The sequence below is a fragment of the Canis lupus genome, chromosome 9 (assembly GCF_048164855.1).
Source record: "Canis lupus baileyi chromosome 9, mCanLup2.hap1, whole genome shotgun sequence".
NCBI lineage: Eukaryota > Metazoa > Chordata > Mammalia > Carnivora > Canidae > Canis > Canis lupus.
The window spans coordinates 31499575-31526960 of NC_132846.1; the positions used below are offsets into that span (position 1 = coordinate 31499575).

A 27386-nucleotide genomic window follows, 5' to 3' on the forward strand; every position below is an offset into this window, starting at 1 on the left:
GTGGGTCTCCAAGGTAGGGGATATTTGGCTAAAATAAATTATGAGAGACTTCTGGAGAATCATTAAGTAACAACCAAATGAACAATAACCTACATATAGTGTAGGCCCTCAGAGACTATGATTTAATTGCCTGTATGACTTTGAGTAGATGAGTAGGATAGCCAAGTGGCAAACATAATAAGATAAATTTGTATAATTCCCAAGCAGAGTGTCATCCATATGTGAAAAACATCCTCCTTGATTTACCTGAGTTGTTTTTTTTTTTAATTAAAAAATAAAATTTGATGTCTGCAAAGAAGAGGAGGAGGGATGTGAGTGGGTTTTATATGTTTTCCTGAAGTGTCACCTGCAAGTCTACAATAACTGGCCAAACCAAACAACAATGATGCTAGCAGGCCTGTCCTCTCAACTATATGCTAAATCCTACAGCTCTTCCATCCGGAAAAACTGTTCAATCTCAAGATAGATAATGAGCAAAAGAGTCTGAACTTTTGGAGTTTAGGGGAGGGGAAAGATTGATCAAACTCACTTAGCACAGACCTGGGCTGTGAAAGACTGTGGGAAAGCGGCTCTCCTTGTTAACGGTCCCCACCCCCTCCTTCCCAATGAAATGGAATGCTTTGCTATGCAAATTATGAGTCTGATCTCAGGGGAAGTGAAGGACTCACGAGAGTAAAGGAGCTCACCTTTTGGAGATAAATTAACTCTTTTAAGGTACCATTGAACAAATTACTTCGCCATGCTCTAAAAGCTCTCTTAGTGCCCTAAAACCTCAAGATCACCTGAGATTAGTTTGCTCCTTCAAGGGTCAGGCCTCCTAAAGAATGAGTCCCATTGGAAAAACATCTTTTGTCTGCCCTAGTTAAGGTACACAAAAGAAGCATGTGGAAATCACTCAGCAACTCGACATTTGTGTTTGACCCCAACCAACTGGAATCTGAAGGTTGCAAGTGTCAAGGTCGGTTCTGAGCCTAGTAACCTAACTCAGTAGGTTTCAATTTGGTAATTACTGTATTTAGATAATTCTGCTTCCCTGTCCCATTGCCCTCAGTTCCCAAGAAAACCAGTGCAGTAAGTCAGGGCCAGAAAATGAGGGGCCTACATTGAGTCCAGTAGGAAATTGCTCAACCAATGACGTCTGAGTGTACGAGACAGCTTTCAGCATGCCTTTCCTTCTCTGGGTCACAACCAGAGAAGGAACATGTTCCCAAGATGGCTAAATCAGGTGGATACAAGTCCTCCTGTATAAAATTGAGCCCTAGATGTCAGGTAACCCAAGGAGCATTCTGTTTGGTACTGAGACCACAACATTTGAGACTTAAAGAAATCAGTAAGAATCTTAATGAAATTTGGAAGTTATAGCCAGGCTACTTAAAATTACCTGAGGATAACTATGCAAGTTTTATACTCAGCTTACTTTCACAAAGGAGGGATGGCGATCCACACTAACATGTATATAAACCACACATTTGAGATCTTAAATATGTTACAGTTATTAAATTTTCAGAAATTAAGTAAAAAGTAAGGAAAAATAAAAGCTGTATAAAAATGTGCGAATTTATGAACAAAAGCTGAAAAGCAACACAGAAAAATGTAGATAGTTGTTTTAGGATGATAAGGCTCCAAGCAAATTTGTTTTCTTATAAATATCTTTAAAATATTTAAGTACAGACTGGAAACAATAGAAGAAAGAAAGACGTAGTTGCATTTAAGCAGCTAGAACGAGATCTTGAATACATGAGTCTGAACTTTCTGGAGGTGAAGTGAATGCTTTGACTTATGTCGTTCTTACTGACCAATTATAAAGAGTTTATAATTATGTCAGTTCTCGAAATATACAGCTTTTTCTACTTTGGAATCCTAGGTGAATTCAAGGGATGTTGGGTATATCCTTAAGGATACCTGTTGTCATCCTTGAAAAACAGCACTACATTATTTTTCAGAATAATCAATGTAAGTCTAAGCCAAATTGAATTCAATTAGAAATCTCTCTCCCTCTCCCTCTCTCTCTCTCTTCCCCCCTACCCTCTCTCATAATGTGCGTATCTTCGGATTCTTCCCCTGGGCCTACCTTAATAAAGACTGCCTTGAACACCAACTGACCAAGATTAAAAATTAAATCAGCATAAAGCTTACGATGAACAAAGTTATACATTTTCTCAACTGAATTATGGGCAAATATGTGCAGGATGGAGTCAGTTGCTGGTACCGGAGAGACAGAGAAACAATTTCAAGAGTAAAGAATAGAATCCAGTATTTTCAACTTTCAATCGCTATGCTTTTGGTCCTTAGGAAAATTATCTGCTGGCCATGGATTCAGTTAATAAAACTGAAAAAAACTGAGTGCTAAAGTAATGACAACAAAACTATGCAAAACCAGAATCTATCTGTACCCAGGCAAGGGGATTCAAAGACTTACGATGGGGGTGGGGAGCCTTGTCATTTTTTTAAATATTTCTATTAGCAAGTTATAAAAGGTCAAGAGAGATCAATGAGATCTTATCTTCAGAAACTGTGGCAAAATCAACTGAAACCTGGGCTTAAGAATTCTCATTAGTAACATAACTCAGCAAACAGCATTTATATTTTCACTCCAGGTTTTAAGAGACTATTTTGAAGAGACAGAAAAAGCAGAGACAATTGGAACTTGATTCAGTTGTGGCTTGGGTACACTGATTTATAAATTGTAATTCCGAATGGCTTCATCAGTGAGCAAATACTCTGATTTCTTTTTCTACGATTGACTAAATGTTGCATACCTTGGGTTTTTGTATTTTTCAAATTTTCCAGTTTTTTAAAAATATTAGAGCAACTGACAATTTTTCCTAAAACTAGCCACGTTGCTTCATTGGTGACCACTACAGTTTTGAGGTGTGTATTTATTCTGCCATTAAGTGCTGAAAACATGGGGAAATGGGGCCACCAGGGCCGCACTTCTAACCACTCTGGACATATTTCCAGTTTTCAGAATTGTGCTAGTCTAGCTGAAATAATATGCCTATTTCTGCATCAATTCTACTTTGGCAATCCACCAGTTCTCCTGAAGTCCTCCGGGGAATACGAACAACTTTCTGATTTCTCAGGTAACGTTGCTTTTGTATTATTCTTTTCACTTAAAAAAGAGAATGTCTGTACATTCTATACAATTTGCTGCTTGTTGGAGCAAAAGTATCACTGAGCACAAAGAGCTTGGAGACTTGGGCTTCAAGCTCTACTCTCCTTGATTCATCTCTGGGATCCCCATGTTGAGTTCTGGCCTTTGGGTGGTGGGTGAGGGTCCGCGTGGGCACTGTGCGTCCCCGGGAGGCCCAAAGGCCTAGAGGACGTCAACCGAAGTGCTGTCAAATACCATGGGCTTGGCTTCTGAAAGAAATCAGTCAACCCATTCTTGCGCACCCTTGGCCTCTTCTCCTTCTCCTTCGTCTTCAAGATTTTATTTATTTATTCATGAGAGTCACACACACACAGAGAGAGAGAGAGAGAGAGACAGGCAGAGGGAGAAGCAGGCTCCCTGCAGGGAGCCCGACGTGGGACTCCATCCCGGGTCTCCAGGATCAGGTCCCGAGCCGGAGACAGACGCCCAACCGCTGAGCCACCCGGGCATCCCACCCTTGGCCTCTTCTGTCCCCCTTCCCCAGGGTTGAGCGGCTCCGAGGAGGCCGAGGGGGCAGCTCCCGGGGCAGGCCTGACGTCGGACCCTCTGTCCGTGGGTCTGTGCCCCCCACCCGTGCTCTCAGTCTGTCGGGCCGAGGTGCGGACCCACGGTGAGCTCCGCGCAGGCAGAGCCGACGCCTGAAGCCCCGCACCCTCCCTCGGCGCCTCGGCCCAGGTGAGCCACTGCCCCGGCGCCGCCGCTCGGCTCGGCCGCGTGACCCGGTTTCGCGCGAAATGTGCGGGGCCCCCGCCCTGCGGCCTCGCGCGCGCTCACCGGCTGCATCTGCCTTCGCGGAGGTTCACCTGAGCGCGGGGCCCAGGGCGCGGCCGGCCGAGCCCGGCGGGTGGTCAGCGCGGGGCGGGGGCCTGGAGTCGGCGGCCGGCGGGGGCGGGGGGGGAGCGCGGCGCACACGGCGGGGCCCGCGTCTGCTCCCGGGCGGGCAGGACGCCCCCTGGCGCCCCCGCCGCCCCCGCCGCCCCCGCCGCCGCCGCCGGGGAGCTCCGGGAGCAGGCGCGGGGCGGGGCCTGGCGCCCGGGGCCTGACGTCGGTCCGAGGCGGGCGATGCCGGGGTCCGCCCGCGCCGCGGCCGCCCGGGGCCCTCTCGGGGCGGCGCTGCCCGGCGGCAACGGGCTGCGGAACGGAGCGCGGTCCGGACCGAACGCCGAGCCCGCGGGTCCCGGCGGGTCTGGGCGCGCTGTGCGGCGAAGGCCGGGAGTGCGTGCTGCGTCCCGGGCCCCCGCGCCCTTGCCCTCGAGTTTCTGAAGCTCCTAGAAGCCGGTTCCAGTGTAAAGGCGGGGCGGGCATCGACCCGGCAGCTCCTCTGATGTGGTCACGACTTTGCTGAACTCCTCGAGAGCGATTCTCCCTCCCCGGCTCTCTTTAAGCACAGGGAACATTTCTCTAGAGGGAAAGAGAGATGGGGGCGGGGGCGGGGGCGGGGGGGGGGCTTGATCCCACAGCGGTGCCGCGCCTCCGCCTGCAGCTGCAGCCCTAAAGCCCTCGGTCGAGCGTCAGTCCCAAATACAACGCTGAAACCTAAATTCGATCACCTCCACACACGCTCAAGTCCTTGTCTCCCCGGGCCTCGGACTGCGCCGTCACGCAGAATTTAAAGAGTTAAAGCTGGCCATAGCTCGTTGTTTTTCATGCTAGCATTTGTGGCATTAGGACTATTTTGTTAACTAGGTATATGCAATTCACAGAATTTCACGGTAAATTCCCCAGACCAAATATTTGGCTGAACAAATAAACAACATTATCCATTCCTGAAAATAAGCCAGTAGAAGGAGCGGGTGGTGGTGTCTGGGGGGGGGGGGGGGAGGGGGGGGGGCAGGGTGGTTGCTAGAAAGTGACCTGAGCCCGGCGGTCACCAGGCTTAGGATTCGCCCTCTGATAATTTGTCCAAGTGGCTAGAGATCTGCGGGTTCCTTTCCAATAACACGGACATTTCAGAAAGTTGCTGGAAATCGGGCAAAACAAATCGAGGCCGCCTGAGGGGAACCCGTAATGGGCTTCCCCTAAATGATTTATTCGACCTCCATACCATTAATCAAAGGGGCAGCGACCTGGGGGGCTAGGAGAGGGGGAGAATTATCCCTCTTTGCAGGGAGTTTTGGAGGAACTGTGGAGTCTTGCTGCCTTTGCCTGGGGCTCTGATCTCCTCTCTCCACCTGCGCTCTCCGGGGAGCTGGGGCTTTGGCAACCGCTCCACTTCTATTTTTATTGGTTTCCACTAAGCTGCTCCTTTTGGAGGATTGTAGGACTTCAGTAATTAAAAACAAAAATGAATCCTGCTTCACCTACCCCACCCCCAAGAGCACATGGAAGAGCTGTGTACATGAATGAAGGGGGTGCACACACACACACACACACACACACACACTCCCACTGGTACCTACACCTTCATGGAAGGAGAAATGCGCTCCTATCAGCCCACCTCACACAGACTTTACAAAGACGCAGCATTTGCCTCAAGCCTACCCATGCCTAGGTAGGAAAAAGTACACATGGTAAGAAATGAACCTAAGCAGGCTAACATTCCAAGGCTTAATTTAGTTGCTAGTGGCCAGTAAGGAAAAGCAAAGGTCTCTTCCTCTGGTGCCCTTAGCTTCTAGATCCACATCATTCCTGAAAGCCAGTTCTCTGCCTTACTGGCAGCCCCTAACTGAGGGATATTCCACTCATTAGCATTTTCCTTTTTGGCCAAAATTTGAGCTTTCTCCTTGAAGAAACCCTGGCTCAGAACAGCACATCCACTGGCTATCTATTACTTTCTGCCCAGCTCTAGGGAACGGGGAGCTGGCATTTGACTTGATACTGCATAGAGGACAATGCTTTCACGTGCCTACTTAGAAATTTTGATCCTTCAGTGTCTGATCCCATTGCCACCCAGCCCAATCTGTTAGGATTTTGAACTCCATGAAGGCCTTCATGTGGGGAATAGGAGACAGGGGATAGTCAAGAAACACTGGCGAATTCCACCACTTGGTATATTAAAACGGTGGCCACCAAACTTTTTTCAAATGTAAGGTGTGTTATTTGTTCTGCTGAATAAAACCCACATCACCCCCCACCCACCTTGTTAAAACACACATACACACAAACACACATGTGCAAATTAGTTTTGGTTTGAAAATACAACTTTCATGCCTGTAATAACTGGAGACCCTTTAGGGTATCATAAAAGCTGCAGTGGGAATTATTCCCTAGAGCTGAGACTCTATCCATCAGGCTCAGCTGGGACGCACCTCTAACAGGTGAGCAAAAACAGAAGATGTACAAGGAGCCCAAAACTGAGTCTTTAATCTGGCCTACTCCTTTCATCCCACTGTTTCTCCAAGGCATGTGTCATCCAGATGGGAGAGGATGCTGCGTCCTTGTTAACATTAAATAGAAATGGAAAACAATTCATCCTGGCAATTACCATCTCTCTACCATCAGTTTACTTCCTGCCCCTCCAACTTAACCACCTCCAGTTACCACCCTCTGACTTCCATCCTGTCCCCAGCCCCTCCTCAACAGGAAAAAAAAAAAAAAAAAATCTCATTCAAAAGAGATGGGGGCAGAAGAAAAAAGGATTAAAGAGAAAAGGACAGTTTACCTTTAAAATAATGACTCATTTTATTTTTTCTTTTAATATGTAGTTATAAATATATTTTGTCAAAATATATGATCAATATGGTCAAAACATTTGCACGTAAAGTCATAAATAAGGTCAAGGTGAATGTTTAGGTTTTTTTTCCTTTTTTTTTTTTTTTTTTTTTTAAAGATAAAAGTCCAGCTATAAGGAAGCAGTCTGTGTAGTGTGTGGGTGAGTGGATGGGAACATGTGTGTCCCCAAGGGCTGCCTGATCTCAGCGACACCCACATCCCTCTACTACCATCTCCTGATAATTTTTCAGTACCACCTTGTCATACTCATCCAGGTACAGCATGGAGATGGCACTCAGTTCGGTGGGGACACAACAGGCTTTGGGGATGCTGGAGTTGACAGAGTTGACCAGGGTCTGCACAATGGCGTGGTTGGTTGAGTTGAGGTGGTCGGCCAGTGGAAAGGGGCAATCCCCGTGGCAGTAGAAGGCCTGGTAGCCTGGCGGGGCCACAATCCAGTCATTCCAGCCGACGTCGCTGAAGTCCACATAGAGCGAGTGGCGCCGGCAGTTCTTATTCTTCTTGCGGGCCCGCTGTGCATGATGCTTGGGGCTACGCTTGGCCCTCTGGCGTCGGGTCAAGGCATGTCCGCGGCCATCGTGGCCAAAAGTGACCAGGAGGGGCCGGAGCTGGGCCCAATCCCCACTCCCTTGAGGTAACGATCGGCTAATCCTGACGTGCTGGCCCTGGTGGGTCCGTGTCTGATGGAGGTGAGTCACCTCAATGGCCAGCCCGTAGTTTGGCTGCTTCTCCCGGGTCCAGCGAAGGACCGCAGGGCTCACATCAAAAGTTTCCCACCGTGTCACATTGTGGTGGACCAGTCTTGTGTCCAGTAGTCTTGTGATGAGGTGCCCAGGCACCACTTCTGCCGGGGGCTTCATAACCTCATAAATGTTTATTCGGTGGAAGCCCTGCTCCCAGTCAGGGTCCTGGTTCACCTGCTCCCGGAAGAGTCGAAGCTCTGCAGAGGAGATCACCTCGTTCTCTGGGATGCTGCTGAGGTTAAAGAGGAAACGAAAAGCAGAGTTTTCGCTGGTCCCTGGGATGTTCTCCAAATGTTCTAGGCGCAGTGGAGGAGGAAAAGAAAAAGGGAAAAGAAAAAAAAAAAGGCACATTAACTTCTGGGATCAGAAAGTCAAGAAACAGCTTCAGTCAAGAAGCTTTGGGTGATGAGCAGTAAATTCTGTTACCTTAGTGGAAGCCTATTTGGGGAAATGAGCCTATCTTTTCATTTGAAGGAGCAGATAAACGGGCAGCTAGCAAACCAGCAAAGCTTAGCCAGCATTCGGCAAGCACCAAAGACAGAAAGTATCTCCCAACCTCCTTTATATGTCTAATAATTTCCATGTGTCAACTCCTTACTCCACCACCATCAGACTCCCCTTTTAAAGCTCTCTTGGCTTTGTGTACAGTTTTCTTTACAAGTGGTTATAAAGAAAAGGGGGGGGGGGTGGGCAACAGAGCAGAGGCAGGAGGAAACATGCACACTACCACCCTCTCCCTCTTCTTCCACTTTCGAGTATGTTACTAAACATTTCCCCAGCGATCTTGGAAACACAGAGCATGCCTTGTTGATCATGTTACAGAGGGGAAAATAAATTCCAACACAGTAATGATGCTGGTGGATTAATAACTCAGATTTACTTTGGAAAAGAAACATCCGCTAGGAAACATTCAGATCGGATTACAAGGCCCCTATTGAATAAACCTGACAAACACACAGCTGTAATATTAAATTCAGTAGGTGCTTTGAAAAAAAACGGGCAGAAAACCTGGCAGAAAAGGCTTTGATATAGCAAAAACACACCACAAGGGCTAGCCCACGTCTGAGTGGTGTCATTCTCCTTCCCCGGAACCCTTCCCCTCTGTCTCCAAAAAATAAATTCAGCCTCAGCTCTTGGAGGTAAGCAGCTCTGTTTGCCCGGGGCCGCCAGGATTTGGGGCTTTGATGTAACCTGAACTCTTCTCCCCCAGGGCTAACACTGCCCCCCACTAACCAGCCCTACTGGCCCTCCCCCACCTGGACTCTCCGCAGGGACTGACCTTCGTGGTGGAAGCTCCTCACGGTGTTGGCCCTACTGGCGGGGCGCTCAGGGTACTCCAGACCGATGCTGTGGATCTGCTCTTCCTCCTCCTCCTCCCCAGACTGGAGCCGGTAAAGATCCCGCATGTAATCTGGGATGACGGCGCTCTTGCTAGGCTGCGGGCGGCGGCGCAGCCCGAACATCTGCAGAAGCGTAGCCTCGAAGTCCCGCAGGAGCTCATGGCTCTGCCCTGAGCGGCGTCCTCCCGCGTGGCCCTGAATCTCGGCGACTTTTTTCTTCCCCGTCTCAGGTATCAAACTAGCATGGCTCGAGCCTCCTAGCAGGACTTGGCATAATAAAACGACCATCAGCATTCGGTTACCAGGAATCATGGTGTCTCTGGGGAGGGGGAGGAGGTTGAAGGTTAAAGAATAAATAAACACCAATAACTAGAGAGAAATAGAGATGTCTCTGCATATGCATATAAGGCTAGTGATGGAGGGGCAAGACGTAAAACAGGTCAGAAAGATCAAGTTTGTGTCTTCTCCCTCACACACCCCCACCACTACCAGCTGCAGCCATGCAAGGCCTGAAAGTAGGAATTGCCCTGTAATTACTTGGTCTAACTTGTTTACAGTCAAATAACCCCAAATCAGATAGCCTCCATCCTGTTAATCTTTTTTTGTCCCAACTGCTATCTGAGCCATGATCTCAGCTTGGTTTCTTCAAGGATAAACAGTTAACATTGAGGGGGTAAAACAGGGTGGGGGAGGGAAGACTCCAGTGCCCTGGCTCTCCACTTCAGACCTTCAGCCTCTCTCCCTCTTCCTCCACCCCCCTTCTTCCTCCGCCCTCCGAGAGCCAACTTCCACAACTTCCAGCTGGTTCGGAGCGGAGCGGGAGGGTGGGCGAGGGCCGAGGGCGGCGGGGTCCAGAGGCTGAGCCCGAGAACGTGGTCTGGGAGCTGACCGAGTTTGTGGCTTATTTTGCCGTGGCTGCTGAGTTTGAAATGCCCAGCAAAAAGCATCTGATCGGGCCCGCTCTCTCACTCCCAGGAAAGCGGGGGGCGGGAAGTGGGGGATGATTCCGAGAGAGAGAGAGAGACAGACAGACAGACAGACACCTCTGCTGAGTTTTGACAAGCAGCTGGGAACGAGCACGGGGGAGCCGCGCGCGCGCGCGCGTGTGTGTGTGTGTGTGTGTGTGTGTGTTTGCCCAGAAAGTACAACCAACCCCAGGCTGCGGACCTTTCATCTCTTTAGCCCCCTCTCGCTCCCCTTTCCTGCAACGCACACTATCTGAGAGTCCGAGTGGGAGCAAGCAGAACTTTAAACAAAACCGGTACGCTCAGGCCCCGCGGCTGCCCGGCCAAGAAGAGGGCGACAGCGCTGCCAGAAAGCGGAGTGTGAACTCTGGAAAAAAAAAAAAGGTCCGACGGGAGGGACCCAGGGCGAGCAGGGGCGGGGAGGGCAGAGTGAAATCCCAGGAGGGGGGAAGGAAGAGGTGTCTACTCACTGACAGAAAACAAGGCATATAATAACAGTCCATGATTCTTGACAGCCAATCTTGAACAGACTTGCTGGAAAGGCTCAGAGGAGCTGCGGCAGTGCGTTGCTCTGGATGGCACTACGGAATGGCTCCTAAAATGAATATTTGAATATAATGAGAGTCTGGCGCAGACGGGCTCTGTTTTTCTTCCAGCCCCTCGGAGTCACGTGAGCGCGGAAGCCCCGCCCCGAGCGCGCAGGAGCCCGCCCTTCCCGCGGCGGGCGGCGAAAGGGCCCGCGCGCCCTCCCCCGCGGCCCCGCCCCCGCCGGGAGAGGCCAACCCCCGCGCGGGCCGCCCGGGCCGCCGGCGGTCGGGGAGGAGCTCCGAGCCGCGCTCGCCGCAGCCCCCGGCCGGTGCCCCGGCGCCGTGCGCGCGGGCCTCGCTTCTACCTGCGGCGTTCCGTGCCGCGGGCCCGGCCGACGCGCAGCGGCCAGCAGCCTGCAGCCTGCAGCCTGCAGCCTGCAGCCGGAGGGGCGGGGGCGCACGGCGGGGGCTGCGCCTGCAGCGCGGACGCCGCTCCAGTGGGGCCGCGAGCGGGGGCGGCGGCGGCGGCGGCGGCGGCGGCGTCCCAGCAGCGCCCGGCCTCGCCAACCCAGCGGCGCTGACGGACCAACACGCTCGCGCGCGCCGCCACCTCCTCCCCGGGGCCTCCGCGAGGCCAAGTATTGCTCCCAGCGACAGCCACTCCCCCGCGCCCCGCGCCCCGGCGAGCGCCCGCGAGTGCTCCGACGAGCCGGGCGGGCGCTCGAGCTCCGGGCCGCAGGCCGCCGGCCCCGTCACGCACCGGGCCCGGGGGGGGGGTAGGTGTGAGGCCGAGGTCGGTGTGGGAAAGTGGGGAGGGAGCGGCCCCTGGGCGGGTTTCCGCGCTTGCATCTCGGAGAGGATCCCCGCACCGCGCCGGCCGCGGGGTGCACTCGGAGCGCAGCAGGTCCCCAAAGAAAGCGGTCCTCGAGCCATTCGAGGCGGAGGGCGGACTCAGAGGGGGACGTCGCTGCGGAAAGGGCGCATCACAGGTTTCGGGGCTCCGGGTCGCCGAGGTTTTACAACTCCCCGACCCGGCGCGGAAAGGAAATCCCACTGCGTTCCCAGGAGTCGAGAAAACCCTGAACAGCGTTCGGCCTGCGCTCGACCTCTGCGTCGGCGTCTCTCCCTCTCTCTCTCCAGATTGTCTTATTTTTGAAACCACCACTCCTCCCCCCGCCACTTCCTTCCCCCACCCCCTTCCTCCTTTGCACCAGCTGCAGAGTCGCAGCAAATAGTTCTTCAAGACTCTTGCCGACCCACAGCTCAAGGAATCACGGGGATGTCCTGACTCTAACGGAAGATGCTGCGGGCGTGGGTCGTTCTGTGCGGGGGGTGGGGGTGCGGTTCTCAAGACCCTGCCCCGCGCGCCCCGGCCTCGGCCCCAGCCCGCCCCGGGGTCCCGCTCCCCAGGCCACGGCACCCGCCCTCCCTTCCCCGAGGCTCTTTCCAGTTCCAGCGCCGGGGCTCATCAGAGATGGAGGGCTCAGGCTGCCCGCCTCTCTCCCTCGCAAATTTGGTTTTCTTCTTGGGGGCAAGCGCGGGGAGCCTTCGAGGAAGGCTGCATCTCGGAGAGGACCGAGCGCTTAGCCCTGGCTCCCCGCCCCGCCGGCCGGGTGTGGAGGCCGCGGGCGCCCCTGCGCGACCGTCGGCGCCGCCCGGGAGCCGCGCCGCTCCGGGAGCCGCTCTACGGCTTTCCCGCTCCCGCGCCGCAGCTGGAACGGGCTGCGAAAGGGCTGGGAGAGCAGAGAGAGGGCTTTTCAGACGCCTGGACTCTAAAACTGCCCCGTGGGAGGAGGGGTAGACATGGGAAACGCAGACGGAGAGGAGCCAGTCCCCGTGGGGGCCCGTGGAAGGGGCGCGCGCCCGGGACCCCGGCTCCCCTCTGCCCAGAGGAATCTCCCCCGCCGCCGGCGGGAGCGCGCGGCGCTAGAAACACGGAGGCTGGACGGAGAGCGGTGGTGTTTCAAGTTCAGATTCCGGAGGATTCGTCTCTGATCATGCAATTCCACCCCCCCCCCCCATTTTTTCTTTAATTAAAAAGGACGAAAGCCCAAAAGGACGTTCGTCTCCAGAACTTTTTCTTGGTGGTGGTGGTGGTGGTGGTGACAGGGATGCAGCTCGTGGCGATTGTCCTTTACTTCCCCACTAGAGTCTTCTGACGCCGGAGTTTGCCCAGAGGTGGCCTCAGTTTACCAAATCTATATTTTTTTGGGGGGGGGGTCTTAACGTTTCACAAAGCTTTCAGCCCACAAACTCCGATCCTTACAGTGCATCCACCTAAGCGGTGCCCAGGAAGCGTTTGAGGCCTCGGGCCCAGCTCCCGCGGGGAGGGACCCGGGAATTCTGGAACCCTTGCCGGTCGGCTCTGGCCTGCAAGGACCCGCAAGAGCCCGGGTGCGCAGCGGGTCTTGCCCGCGACTCCCCACGGGCCACGACACCGCTGGAAGACGCGTGCCCGGGGCGCCAGGCATCCCGACCGGCTTCCTTACAGACCCTACACCAGGAAATGCTAGGGGAGAGGCTCCTTGGATGCTGCAAGTTCACGACAGCAGCTCGTGCCTAAGGCGCGTCGTGCACCGCAGTTGGCGTGCTCCCAGGGGCTCCCGCCGGCTGGGGCCGGGTCGGGTGACACTCCCCTCGACGCAGCCCCCCGGGCGGCGCGCGGTCTCCGGAGGCGGCAGGACCGCGCTCCCCGCGGCAGAACCAGCCCGGGTTAGGTGTTCTTCCTCCACCTCGCGGTCCCTCGGCCCCCTCCCGCTCTCCGGACCTCGGAGCCCACACTCCTTTCTCTCCCGGCCCTTCCCGTCCGGGGATCGCAAAGCCAGGGGCCCCGCAACGCGTTCCGCTCAAGACCTCAGTCTTTCCCAGCGACCCCAACTAAGGCTCCTCTTCTTCCCATCTCTTCTGCCCCGAACCTACCAAAGGTGGAAATCACCCGGGGCCGCCGGACCGAGGAAGTGGCCCGGGTAGAGGCAGTAGCAGATGTGGGGAAGTGTCTTTGGGCGCCAGCATCCCTACCTCTAGCACCACCGTAGGGGGGAAAATAAGCCACCTATGGCTGTGGCCAAAGGCTGAGCCCCCCGCTGTCCCTCCCCCCCAAGGATGCTGCTCCCCGGGGCCCCCTCTGCCTGGCACCCCTCGCCAGGTAGCCTTGCTCACCATAGGTCCCTGCAGCAGCGGGCTCGCCAGCAGCAGCTCCTGGGGACCTCTGAACGGCTGCAGTGAACCCGGGCAAGGGCCGAGGACTGGGGCGCTGCTGGCTCGAGACGGCGCGGACGGGAATCCCATCAGGGAGGGAGGCGAGCTGCTCAGCCCCGAGCGCTCCGAGCGTCTCAGGCTCCCGTCCCTAGGCTCGGATGCCACACTCACCTAGCTTCCGGGCAGGGCTCCGCTCTCCTTCCCTCCCTCCCTCCTCCTCTGCCCTCGTGCATCTTCTCCTTCCCCCTCTTTCCCTCGCTCTCTTTCTTTCTTTCCTTCCTCCTCCTCGTCCCCGGCAGCCCCTCCCTTCTTCCCCCCGCCCTCGCTCGCCTCCCTTTCTGGGATGGGAGCCCCGCCCACATCCTCCCATCCAGCCGCCGGGCCTGGCCTCGCCTCGCCTCGCCTCGCCTCGCCTCGCCTCGCCTCGCAGGCCCGGGTCCCGGAAGCCCGGGCTGCGCCGGAGTCGGCAGCTGTTGCCCGGGCCGGGCCGGTGCTGCTTCCAGCTCGGGGAAGCGGCCGGGGCTCACCTGGGGACCACGTGCAGAGGTACTAGAAAGCATGCACCGACTAGTCGCCGTACCTTCCAAAAATACCCATGGGAGTCTGGGCTTCCCCGAGTTTAGAGTAACTGCTGCCCAAACTGATGATTAAAACACTGAGTAATCACCATTTACCCCGAGTAATTAGAGATAATGAAACACCTCTAAAATCAGGTTATGGAAAAAGGAGCTGTTGGATTGGTTTAAAGGGTAGCCTTCCACAAACTGTTAAAGGATTTCCAAACAGTGAGAAACAGGCTGTGCGAAGGACTGTGTGCTCTATGAGGTGCCTCTTTGGCTGTTGAAAGGTGATTTTCCTTCCAAAACATTGTTTTCAATGCTTCTTGTGGAAAGCCTTGGCGATGACCCCCAGAAGGATGGTCCCAATAAACAGTCCAGTTCCCTCTTCCTCCCCAGGCCTAACAATTTTGAGGACAGAGATGGCATGGAGACAGGCCGGGGCCATATTTTTACAGTAAGAAAAGCCTGCTTATTACCACTCAGAAACCCTCTTAAGAACCACCATATGAGGTCATTTTTGTTGTTATTGTTGTTTATTTGTGGCACACCTGGGAATACTTAATCTCAGCAAACTGATCTTCTGAGGAGGTAAACCAGCCACCAAACCAACAACATTTTTGTCCACAGGGACACAAGAGAGGATACCCTTTGTTCCGTTTTTAAAGGAAGAAAGGAGTGAGGAGTTGGCCCTTTCCAACAAGAAAGTGCTAGTAATTATATTAGCAGGGAGGTGGAATGTGTGCTTAAAACCTTCCCAAACAGGAGCTAATTTCACACAGTGTCTCTGATAGAGATGAGGCAGGACATAGCAGCCTCATCTCTCTGGTTTACAAACACGGAAGGGGAAGAGCAGCCAGGTTAAAGGAACTTGCCTAGAGCCCTGAACTAAATCACAGCCTCTGCTCTGGAGTCCCGAGCTAATAGTGCAGGGCGGGGCTGAGGGCCACAGCCCTGAGCTCCAGGTAGCCTGGGGAGTGCTGGAGGATGGAGCCTTTCCTGCCCTGGATTTCTTACCCTGCATCCATACTACACTTCACCATCCCAGCAAAATGTTTAGGTCTTTACTTAAACAGGTATTGGTCCTAGGGGCTTTATCTATAAAAACTTTTACATTTAGATACCTTCAATATTTAGAAAACCTACTTCATTTGTGGAACACAGATTACCAAAGTTTGGAATTGGATAAAATGTGGGGAAAAACTGTGAGAGCAGGGCCAAGGCGTCCTGCCATCTTTTCCAAGTTAGGCCTCTGAGGTCTTTTAGCCCAATAATGCCTCAAACCACAGAAACAAGCTGTATGGCTTTGAGCATGTCCTTGAATTTCTGTGGGCCTCAGTTTTCTCATCAGCAGAATGAAAGGATTAGAACAGTTTTCATACCCCTTTTCCATTTGAAAATGATTTAATTTTAATTGAAATCATTAAACATCTATCTTCTTTTTAAAAAAAGATTTTATTTATTTATTGGACAGAGAGTGAGTGTGTGAGCACAAGCTGGGAGACGGCAGAGGGAGAGGGAGAAGCAGACTACCCACTGAGCAGGGAACCCTGGTACCCCAACTCCACGTAGCTTGATCCCAGGACCTGGAGATCACGACCTGAGCCTAGGAAGACAGATGCTTAACTAACTGAGCCACCCAAGTGCCCCCATCATCTTTCATTAAAAACACACATAAGCCCACCTTTTCTAAGAACCTCAGATTAAACAGGGTAGGGCAATACCACCATTAAGAAAGGAGGACTGACAATATACCTCCAGCTTCCAACGTAATCAGAATTACATCAATTTTTTAAAAAGATTTTATTTTATTTATTTGAGAGAGAGAAAGCCACCATCGAGCAAGAGGAAGAGAGAGTCTCAAGCACACTCTGCTCTGAGCTTGGAGCCAGATACTGGGCTCTATTTCATGACTCTGAAATCATGACCTGAGCCAAAAAAAGGGTCAGAAGCTCAACCAACTGCACTACCCAGGCACCCCTAGAATTACAGCAATTACTAATAATAACAAAAGAAAATTAAAACTCCATTAAATAGTTACCTAATGTCCATCCTGAGGCTAAAGGAGCACACTGCCTAGAGTTAGGACAGATTAAATGTTCACCAAGCCCCCTAAAACAACCAGTATCGTTTTAAATCATTAACAAAATGTATTCCTTAATATTTAAACTCAAAACAACACTGATATGCTGTGTTTAAAAGTAGGGCTTTATTTTATTTTAAGGCACAAGATAATAGGTGTTTTTTTTTTAATCCAAATGCTTTTGGATCATTGTTATTGTCTCATTTTGCTGAAGTCTAAATAATAAAGTGGCCATTGGTCCACCCATGAGTGTGTGAAACTCACAGTCCAGGAGTTTCTAATGAAGACACCTGACATACCTTGTTTAGAACCCCGATACGAGTCTTTAGATATGTGATGGAAGAACTCAGCTTCAGTTCCTTTTGGATAGTTTTATTTCTAGCCCACATTGTAAACAGGGCAAACCTTCTATTAGCGCCTCTATTTACTCACTCTTCTTTTTCTTCTTACTTCCAATCTCTCATGCCAAAGAAGAAAGTACCTGCTGGTTAGAGAACTAAATCCATCACAGCCTAGTGATCTGAGTTAGTGAGGGAAATCAGTCCCTATCTCAAGCTTACTTGTGAACCTCGCTGTTTTTATAGAATATAATATAGCTGGACCAAATGAAGCTGTGCTCTTAAATCATCTAGATTGGGAGGAGACATCTATTGTAATTCAACAGTTAACTATTGCTCTTCCGCTGCTACTGCTAAATGAAGGGCGTTTGTTTGGGTTTTTCCTGGAAAGCATTATGGAAGAGTAGCTAGACAGCAAGTTCTTAGGACATCCTTTCTCAAGGATGAGGAACATAAGCTTCAGAACAAGGCTGGAGCCAATGCTGAAAAATGCAGATTTCCCAGCTCTGCCTGCCTGAGATCTACATATTGCACAAGGTTCCCTGATGATCCTGAGCACACTAAAGCTTGAGAACTACTGTTTTAAAAGTGATTTCACTTATATTTTCAAGGCTGGTAGATACCACTAAAAGGCTGATACCTAGATGTTACTAAACAGTCAAGGAATACACTTGGCATGTGCTTTATAAGCTGTTAAATATGGTGATTATAGTATTACTATGCCCAGAACACACCAAATAGGTCTTTGCAAATGAAAAGATTTCTAATCCTCTGGGTGTAGTAGTTCTTACATCTAGGTCCTTGAGTCAGAACCACATCAAGTCATCAAACCTTCTTTGCCAATTAAGTGTCAGTTGAAGCTCTGGAGAGATACTTTGAATGAATCCCCAGCATCACTGCTGACTTTGGAGAAAGAGGAAGATAGATAGATAAATTGGAAATGGAATTACAAGGGAACTCTGAAACTGGCCAGGACCATTCGTTTTTACCATTTGTTGTTATACATTTCCTGTCTGGTCCTCACAACTGTCATAAAAATCTACAGATGAGAATCTGAAATTTAGAGGGGTCATATGAATTTCTCAAGGTCACAGAGTTAGTAGGTTGGGGACCCAAAATTCAGACCAGGCCATTTTGCCTCCACCTCCAAATGCCGTTAGCAGGTCTTGCAGAGGGATGGACCCCCTCTGACTAGACAAGGCTTGCACTGGAGGCTTTCCCAAGGCCAAGGCAGCTGCGGCTCTACCCTTGCAGCATGCAGTGACAGAGAATGTCAGGATTTCTTCCCAGGGTTCAGAAGACAGAACAAAATTAAGACCTGGAAGCTTACCTCTTAGGGATTCTTATTACATAGCCCACCTTAAGGGAAAACTTTATGTGAACTTCCCCAGGAGTAAAAGTCCTGATCTTGAGAAAGACTTTGCTTATCTCTGATGGGTCTCCTCATTGAGTTTCCTCTATGTAAATGTGAGAACTGAGCAAGTTCCTCACAGGTCTTTCTCACAGGTCTTTCTCTTTCCCCACGAAAGAGAAATAGTATATCTGCTAGCTAAAGCCATGGTCAAATGCCTAAACCTCCAAACCTTGGTTTGTTCATTTCTAGTCTGAGAATAACAATTTCTATTTCATAATATTCTTATAAGCATTAAATGAGTTAATAAAATAAAATGGCAGGCATAAAGTGCTCAGCAAATATTAGCTATTATTTTTCTTCACAAAGGTAATGATTACAAGAGCAAAGTAGGTGAAAAGTCACTCTGGCGCTGAGTTTTATTTATTTATTTACTGATAAACTTTTTAAAGGAAGGGGTTATAGCTCACATTTATTTTATAATCATTGAGGCTGTACACATAAGGGATTGATTGGATAAAGGCTGTTTACGTGAATCAGCACGCATCGAGTTACTATTCATTATGATTTGTCTGTATGAGTCTGACCTATGAACAAATCTCTGCCAAGATGACTAATCACTGTCAAAGTGGACAGGCATTAACTACTGAGAGCAAAGAACTACTAGGCTAGATGACATCTGAAACATTTTCCATCTCTGTTTTTTCCGATCTCTAACAGCTCTGACTTTTAACAATTTTTCTTTATAATGTAAACTATCGGCTCACTACTTTCTAGAATACAATATCTTTAACAAAAAAAAGTCATTCAAATCAGACCATCAAAAATGGACACAGAATTCTAATCAAAACCCCAATTGTTATGTCTTAACATGTTTACCATGTGGATGGATGGCAGACAGGGCATGGATATGGAAATTCCTCCCTTTCCAAAGAGGATGGCATTGGCATACAATGAAGGATGTTTGGCTTATTCCTGTTTTAAGCTTCCTCTGCTAAAAAGTAGTCAACTATACCCACTTGCTTCTATAGCAGAGATGCTGCCTGGAAATAAACTATTATGAAATGTGTCAAAAAGGTTAAAACTTTGGAATATCTTCGATCTCAGCATATATCCCTCTCTGTTGCTAAGTGTTAACAGTGTGACCTGGATAAAAATGCAGTGTCACTGCAGGATGAGTTTTGGAGGCAGAGACATCAGACTGTACCAAATGAGTTGTTATGGTTTCCCAACCAGATGTCATTTGGGCAATACCATCTAACCATCTAACAGCTCAGTTCAAGCTAACAGCTTTCTAGCCTTTTGCAAGGAGAGTTTTGTCCAAAGGGATATGTGATCCAAGAAATTTTTGTTGTACAAATAAAACTTGGGTGTGTTTACAAATAGTCTAAATATTTCATGGTTCTGGGGAGAGGGTGGAAATCCTTTTCACCAATGTCTTCCTTGAGAATAAATATATATTATTTGTAATCCCCTCAGGGATTATGTATAGATGGAATAAACATTCAAAAATTGCTTGTTGATGTTGACTTTATGAAAATTCATCAAGCTGTATACACGAGATTTGTGCACTTTTCTATGCGTGTTCTATTTCAATAAAAGTTTACTAAAAATATACTTTTGAAATTATTCCTTAAAGTTATTTTCTTTGACCAGCATCTGAAGCCCACCAGAAAGAGACAATGTTCCTAGTCCCCTCAGGTAACCAGAGGGTTGCACAGAGCAAAGCTAAGAGAAGCATAATCTGTAGTGCCAGGGTGGCCACAGCACCAGGGAAACCCACCCAGGGCTTCAGGGAGTCTGCTCTGGAGCCTCCCAAAGGCGAGCAGTTGTGGCAACGAAGGCGGGGGGTGGGGGTGGGGGGGGAGGCTTTGGGGGAAACAGCGCAACCCAAGGGAAGAGGGCAAGATGCGTGATGCGCACCTGCACGTTTCCCAAGCCCAGGGAGGGCCAGAACCTCTGGGCGAGAAAAGCAGCTCCTGGAGGCATCTGCACTTCGGACTCCGCTCATCCCCTCCTTGGCTTCCCCCGCGGGGAGAGAGGCTCGGAGAGCGCATTTCCAAGTGTCAGTCTCCAGGAGGGAAAGGCAGGGACGTCGGAAACCTATATTACGTATTTCTGAAGACAGAAGTGCCCTAAGCACAAAGAAAAGGTAACAGCTTCAGAGAAAGAAATGTGCCCCATCTCCAGATTCTGGGACCCCTGGGCTTGGGGACAGGATAGCAGGAGAGAAAACCCGGCTCCGCAGGCGCGAAGGAGCGCCCCTTTTTATTCCTGGCGGCGTGCCAGCTCCACGCAGAAATGGCTTTTTAGGTGCCTGTGACCTTGCGTCCCCGGGCCAGGCTCCGAGATCACGCAAGCTCGAGTAAGGAGAGCGTGCGGAGAGGGGCTGCGGGAAGGGGGCCCACCTGCGTTGGGGAAGAGCCGAGGCGCACCCAGCTCTCACCTCCGCAGGTGGACGGAGGAGGAGGTGCGGACACCCCGGAAACGCTGACTGCAGGTGCGGTGCGTAGCAGGCCGGGGACACGAGCGTCGCCGGCCCCAGGACGTCCTGTCGGGTCGGACGCGGCCCTGGGCTTCCCCCAACGTCCCTCCAGGAAACGTCCGCTCGCGTCCCCACGCCCGAGGGCCCCCGGGAGGAGGCGGAGGCTCGGGAGGCTGTGGCAGCGGACACCTTCCCTCGCGTCCGGGCGGCGACGCCCCAGCGAGCGGCGCAGGTGTCAGCGCAGGCCGGTGGCCGCCCCCCGCCGGCGCCTCCCGCCCCGGCCCTGGCCCTGCTAGCTCGGCGGCTGCGCCTTCCTACCTGCGAGAGCTCGACCCGCTCTCACGCTCGGTTTGCAGGATTTGTGCCCCGGACGGCTCATCTGACCCCCACCCCGAATAAACAGCGAGCGCCCCGGCCACTGGGGGCGGGGGCAGGGGCAGGGGCAGGGGCAGGGGCAGGGGCAGGGGCAGGCCACCCGCACAGAATTTCCGTGCGACCGCGAGAGGCTCCTCAGACATCGAGAGTTCCCGCTTATTTCTTCGTCTACCTGACCAGGAAACTCCTGGAGAGAGTGGGGGAGGAAATAAGGAAGCCGAGGGAGGGAGGGAGGGAGGGAGGGAGGGAGGGAGGGAGGGAGGGAGGGTTCAAAGTGGTTCCTGCCACAGTTTGCGCCTGCTCCCTGCATCACCAGGCGTGCACACACACACACATACCCAGTCCCCAGATATGCTGGGGCGCAGGCTACTGGAGTCCTGCTTCTCCACGCAGAAAATGAGGAGCAGCTCATTGGCTACTATTTGTTAAGCTTGCCCACTTAGCTTGCCACCCCCTCTCCTACCGATTCCATCTTTTGATAGGGTTATCCAGGCCACAGAGTCTGGTTTTTCCCATCCGGTGAGTAAAAGAGTGAGCTTCCTCGGGTGCCTGGGCTCCTGGATCTGCTGCATCTACTTGCCAAGCCCAGCAGTGATACCTGCAAGGTTATGCCACACCAGGGAGGGAGATTCATGAGGCTAGAAAGAGGAGGAACAGGAACCTGGCATGAAGGCCAGCAAGGGGTGTGAGGTTGCTGGAAGAGGCTTCAGATGGTCTCTGGTGGGGCAGCACATCCTTGCCAAACAACCTGGGGGGACTCTAAGCCCTTCCCTCGAGAGAGGTAAAAATGAAACATGACAAGGAGATTCCTTTATTCAGTACAGGAGAATGTCAGGCTGGATTTTGAAGACTTTGCCTCAGAATTCTGATTTTCCTTCTGAATATCTTTTTGTTCCTTTATCACTTCCTACAAGTGTTCAGGTGTCAATGGCAGGTAACAGGTAAATATGTCTTCAGTTTGCACCAAAATGTGCTGTGCCACTCTTGCATCTGATTAGCTCTTGAGCGGAAACCTGAGAAGGTTGGATAGTATGGCTTTATGTCCTGAGCTTTAGAGAGAACTAAAAAAAAAAAAAAACCAAAACAAAGAGAAACTGGAGGACTGAAAAACAATAGGTCTTAAGGGGAGTATAAAAGTGAGAGCTGGCTTTTCTTATTGTATTTAAATAAAATGCTAATCTCCTTAAATTAGATATTCTTAAACCTGCTAAGTGACATCATTAGGGATCTCTAGATGGATTTCAAGGGATCTGTGAAAACCACAAAATTTACACATGCAATTATGGAAGTGGATGTAAAAGTGCATGAAGGGGGTATAATTTTATCAAATTTTTAAAGGGATTTGGACCCAGGAATTACAAACCTGTAGGATATGCTGTATGCAAATCCCTTTCTTACTGGGAGAATTGTCTCCAAGCTGCACACACAGAAACTTTGACTCAGTGGTATATAGCTTTCACACTCCAGAGTAATATGTTTTGTTTTGTTTTTTAGAACTTTGAGAGAAAGAAAGAGAGAGCCCTCGTGTGAGCAGTGGGAAGAGTAGGAGGAGGAGCAGAAGGAGAAAGAGAGGGAGATAATCTCCGGCAGACTCCTCCTGAGCGTAGAACACAACGTGGGGCTCCATCCAGGACTCTGAGATCCTGACCTGAGCCAAAACCAAATGCCAGCTGCTTAATGACTCAGCCACCCAGGAGCCCCCCAGAGCAAAATGTTACCAACTCGACACTGAGACAACAGAAATGTCTCTTTGTTTGGGGCCAACACTCATAGAGGAAAGGACCCTAACAGCAGAAAATGACCTGGAACTCAGGTGCCTGCTGTGCCCCATGTTAAGCTGTTCCCACCACTTACCCAGCTAAGACTCTTGAGATTCCTTTTTTTTTTTTTTTTAGATTTTATTTATTTATCCATGAGAGACACAGAGAGAGGCAGAGACACAGGCAGAGGGAGAAGCAGGCTCCATGCAGGGAGCCCGACGTGGGACTCCATCCTGGGACCCCAGGATCACACCCTGGGCTGAAGGCAGGTGCTTAACTGCTGAGCCACCCAGGCGTCCCAAGACTCTTGAGATTCTTTGTAGATCAAATGCTGGAGTATATGTGAAACTAATTCACAGATCACAAAACATATGGCTAGTGGCATTTATTTATGAAAATAAATGCTGATGGGTTTCCACATGCTAGTTATAATTAGATGAACAATTGTGTAAATAATTATAATTAGGTGAATATTTGCATATTTTCTTCAACCATATACTTACCGGGGAAAATCAACATACTTTGGATTCCTGACCATTGTTAGCCACCTTCATGTTTCATGATCTCATTTAATCCTTGAACCAATTTAGGGTTTATATACTATACTTCTCCCCTCCTGCTTCCCTCCGCCCACTTTTTAACATTTAAAGAAAGACAAAGAGAGGTTAAGTTAATTGCCCAAGGCCACCCAGCTAACACCAGACTTCAACTTCAGATGTGATCCCATCCCTGCTTTAGAGAAGGGATAACAGAGAAAAGAAAAAAAAGCATATTTTGTTCAGACTAAGTAAATTTAATTCCTATGGTACTTGTACATTCTGAGCAAAAGTATAAGAGTTTGAGTTAGAACAGCCACATTTGGGATGTTCAGTGTTCTCATATACTCTGCTGGGAAACTGTCTTTAACCCATTCACTTCCTTTTATTTCCTCCACATGTCAGGCTCACCAGCAAATTAACAGAAATTTATACACATAGTTCCTTATGAGTGGCACCTATGCTTCAACTTACAAGGCAGCCTTAGAAGGGAAAGATCTCTGGCCTCCACGCCCACAACCCATTCCAATAACCATCCGTAGGAAGCACTTTCATCCATAGCAGCTGACAACTGGCAAAACAGATCCTCCTCCAAGTGGTTTAATGTCTCACCCAAAACGAGTTAGCAAGAATGTAGATCTTTTTTGTCTGCACCATCAAGTCATGGAGTTGATGAAAATAGAAAGGATTTGTTTTGCTGTTCCCTGAGTTACGGGGTGTGTTAAAGGAACTACTATAAGCTCTGGCCCACTTTATTTGAAATATTCTCTTACGGGGGTGCTTGGGTGAAGCGGCTGCCTTCAGCTCAGGTCATGATGCTGGAGTTCCAGAATGGAGCCCTCATCAGGCTCCCTGCTGAGCAAGGAGTCTCCTGCTCCCTCTCCCTCTGCCCCTCACCCCTGCTTGTGCTCAGTCTCTCTCTCTCTCTCTCAAATAAATAAATAAAATCTTCAAAAGTAAATAAATAAATAAATACTCTCTTATGCCTTTAGTCTTTGTATGTGGCTTTGTTCAACCGATAGTTCTCCTACTTCATTTCTCCTCAGCATAAAATCCGTAATACTAAACTCTATACTACATAGTCTGTGGAAGCTCCGGAGAGCCGGCAGACATCTGTTCTTGATCTTTAATTATGTTTTAATTATAGTTTGAGAACCAGTATCACAGAAAATGAGTTGCTGGAGGGCAAGGCCCAAAAGCAAAAACAAAAAAATATGGATCATAGTAGGCACTTTGCTAAAAAAAAATTGTGAATTATGGTATGTTTCTGTAAAGGCCTCAGGTTGCTGCACGGGGTGGGGGTGAATAATTGATGAAAATATCGTCTTAGGAACATTTTGTTACTTTAGCTTAAACAAGGGGAAACTGATGAAATGATTTTTAAAAGTGCAATAGTCAGTGTAGAGTGGCTTTTAAAAAATAGACCTGAAGTCAGATAGGCTGGTTTTAGGTGTAGCTACACCAGTTGATGCTATATGGATGAACTTGGATATGTGATTTTCTTTCTGGAGGCTGCCATTTCTTCATTAGTTATATGGACTAGATGATCTCTAAGCTTTTAGCACCACCAGCTTTTTCTGCAAAGGACCAAACAGCTAATTAGGCTTTAGGCTGCTATACCAAGTTTCACTGTGTGGCTTAAGCAGAAATGTTTCATCTTGCAATTGTGGAGGCTAGGAGTTGAGATCATGGTATCAGCAGAGTTGGTTCCTTCTGGGGACTGTGAGGAAGAATCTGTTCCAAGGCTTGGAGAAACTTCACCCAACTTCTACATGCATGTTCACATGGTATCCTCCCTGTGTGTCTGTGTCCAAATTTCTCTTCTTTGTAAGGACACCAGTCATATTGAGCTAGGGACGGCCTCATCTGAACTAATTATATCTGCAGTGATCCCATTTCCAAATTAAGGTTACATTCTGAGATGATGGGGGTTAGGTTTCAACATATGAATTGTAGAGGGACACAGTTCAATTCATAAGATTATTCTTAGCTCATAGACCATACAAACATAGGTTACAGACTATAGTCTGCTGATCTCTTTGGTAATAAGACCTCTAAAATCCTATAATTCTCTATTCTTTATGGCTTTATATCATAAATTATCTCCTGAGCTCCATTTGTTTCGTTTCTGGGTTTGTTGTTGTTGGAGCATTTACATATGCTAGGCACTGTTCTAGATGTTGGGACACAGCAGTGACAAACAGATTAGAATCCTTGTCCTCCCGGATCTTATAGCCTGGTAGGAAAGGGAGTCCAGCAACTAAATATGAACAATTCATGTTAGATGGAACTACGTACTGAGAAAAAAAAATAAAGCGGGAAAGAGAGAGAGCAATGGGGTTGAATTTTAATACAGCAGTCATGGAATGCTTCACAGAAAAAGTAATATTTGAGAAGACACGTGAAGGAGATGAAGGACCCAGCCGCATGAATAATGAGGGAAACTATTTCATCTAAAGGACAAGCAGTGTAAACTCTGAGGTAGAAATGGGCCTACCATTCCTGTGTTCAGGAAATAGTTAAGGGGCAAGTCTGCTTGAGTGGAGTGAGCCAAGGAGAAGAGGGGCTGAGTATTTGGAGATGAGGTAAGAGAGGTAGAGAAGGTGAGAGGTTAAATGGTGGATGGCCTTGAACCCCACCCTAAGAGCCAGTGTCATGACTAGGTTGTGGAGGCGCCCAGTGCCCTTTATTTAAGGAAAGTGGTGGCTCATAGTGGTGCAAGTGCTAGGTGAGCCCCTGAGAGTGAGCACCTCCTTTAGTGCCTCCTTAGGTACCTCCCTCCCCTCCTCCAGTCTGGGCCTGGAAAGGGCTCTGGCTTTAATTAAAAGTGAACTAGGAAGCCCCTGGAAGGTTTTCAACAGGGAAGTGGCATGATCAACATTATATTTTATCAGGATCATTCTGGCTGCTGTGTTTAGGGCAAGGATAGAGTAGAGGGGGCCAACTAGAAGACTACTGAAATGATTTCTACAGTAAAATGGTGAAAGTGTCTAGACCCGGTGACCCACCAAGGATTGGGTCCCTCCCATACAGCTATCCGGCACAAAACCAGTGAACCTTGGGTTATCTTTTCTTTTTGTTCTCACTCAACATTCTTTGGAGATTACCAACATTCTAGACTGTATGTCAGGTGCTGGGGTTCCAATAATGAACAAGAAATGGTCACTGCCTCAAAATGTTAATAGTCTTTTCCTTCTTTCCTATCTTCTTTCCTTCTCTCTTCTTTCCCTCCTTCCTTCCTTCCTTAAATATTTTGAAATTTTAGCGAAAACAAAAACCCTTCCTCAAACCTTATCTTTTAAGGAATCTGCCACACATGCTAAGGTTTTCTGGTCCAGGCACTCCACTCCGGTTCCATTTGGAATAGTATATATTTGGTAGTGAGCATCAAGGAAGGGCTTCAGATATTGGAAGTGATTATGATTTCTCATGGGACTACTACATCTACCTTTCAATAGTAAGACCAGGGAACTTTTAGGTTCAGAAAGTTTCCTATCCTCATGCTCAATCTTTCATTTTATAAATGCACAGACTAAGACCCAGAGAGATCAACCCACAATTACTTACTTAGTGGGAGAGCATGGCAGACTGTATTTTTCAAAGCTAGCTACACAATGTCTTCTATCCCACATGCTCTTTTGAATATGACATTGATACTCTTCCCATGGAAAGATTTTCCATTGCTGTTAGAACAAATTACCAGAAACTTAATGGCTTCCAACAACACAAGTCTGTTCTCTTACATTTCTGGAGATCAGAATTCCAAAATGGATCTTACTAGACTAAAATCAAGGTCACAGCAGAGCTGTGTTCTTTCTGGAGGCTCTAGAGAAAATCTGTTGCCTTGCCTTTCCCAGCTTCTAGAGGCTGCTGGCATTCCTTGATGCCTGGCCAGCATCACTCCATCCTCTGCTTCCACATCATATTTCCTTCTCTGACTCTGACCCTTCTGCCTTGCCTCCCTTGTTATAAGGACACTTATGGTTACACTGAACCCACCCAGATAATCCAGGATAATTTCCCCATCTCAAGGTCCTTAACATAATCACATCACAAAGTCCCTTTTGCCAGGTAAGATGACAGTCATAGGTGTGGGGATGAGCACATGACTTCTTTAGGGGGTTGTTTTTCAGCCTACCACACTGGGTAAGCCCATGACTATAGCAGAATTGAGCTGCATACCTTCCAAGACTCAGCCATGAAAGTGATACTGCTTCCAACTAGTTGGCTTGAATCAATTGTTTTTAGAACCCAACTGCCATCACCATGCTGTGAGGAGACCCCAAATAACCCAAGCAGAGA

The 27386-nt window shown here is 49.5% G+C and overlaps 1 protein-coding gene across 29 annotated transcripts in view; it reads right to left on the bottom strand.

Annotated features, from left to right (window-relative positions):
• Positions 1-6750: 6750 nt before the first annotated feature.
• BMP4 (bone morphogenetic protein 4) overlaps positions 6751-27386 on the bottom strand; it is a 348582-nt gene continuing 327946 nt past the window's right edge. For 19 of the 29 annotated variants that reach the window (XM_072838615.1, XM_072838607.1, XM_072838606.1 and 16 more), the window contains 3 exons: positions 10345-10469; positions 8849-9228; positions 6751-7865 (listed from right to left, as the gene is read on the bottom strand). In XM_072838615.1, coding sequence (XP_072694716.1) covers positions 7009-7865; positions 8849-9221 — 1230 coding nt within the window. In that variant the 5' untranslated portion in view covers positions 9222-9228; positions 10345-10469 and the 3' untranslated portion in view covers positions 6751-7008. Of the gene's footprint in view, positions 7866-8848; positions 9229-10344; positions 10470-11161; positions 11524-13560; positions 13901-21578; positions 21850-27386 lie in introns of those variants that run through there. The other 10 variants (XR_012036635.1, XR_012036636.1, XR_012036630.1 and 7 more) reach the window with 5 other exon arrangements.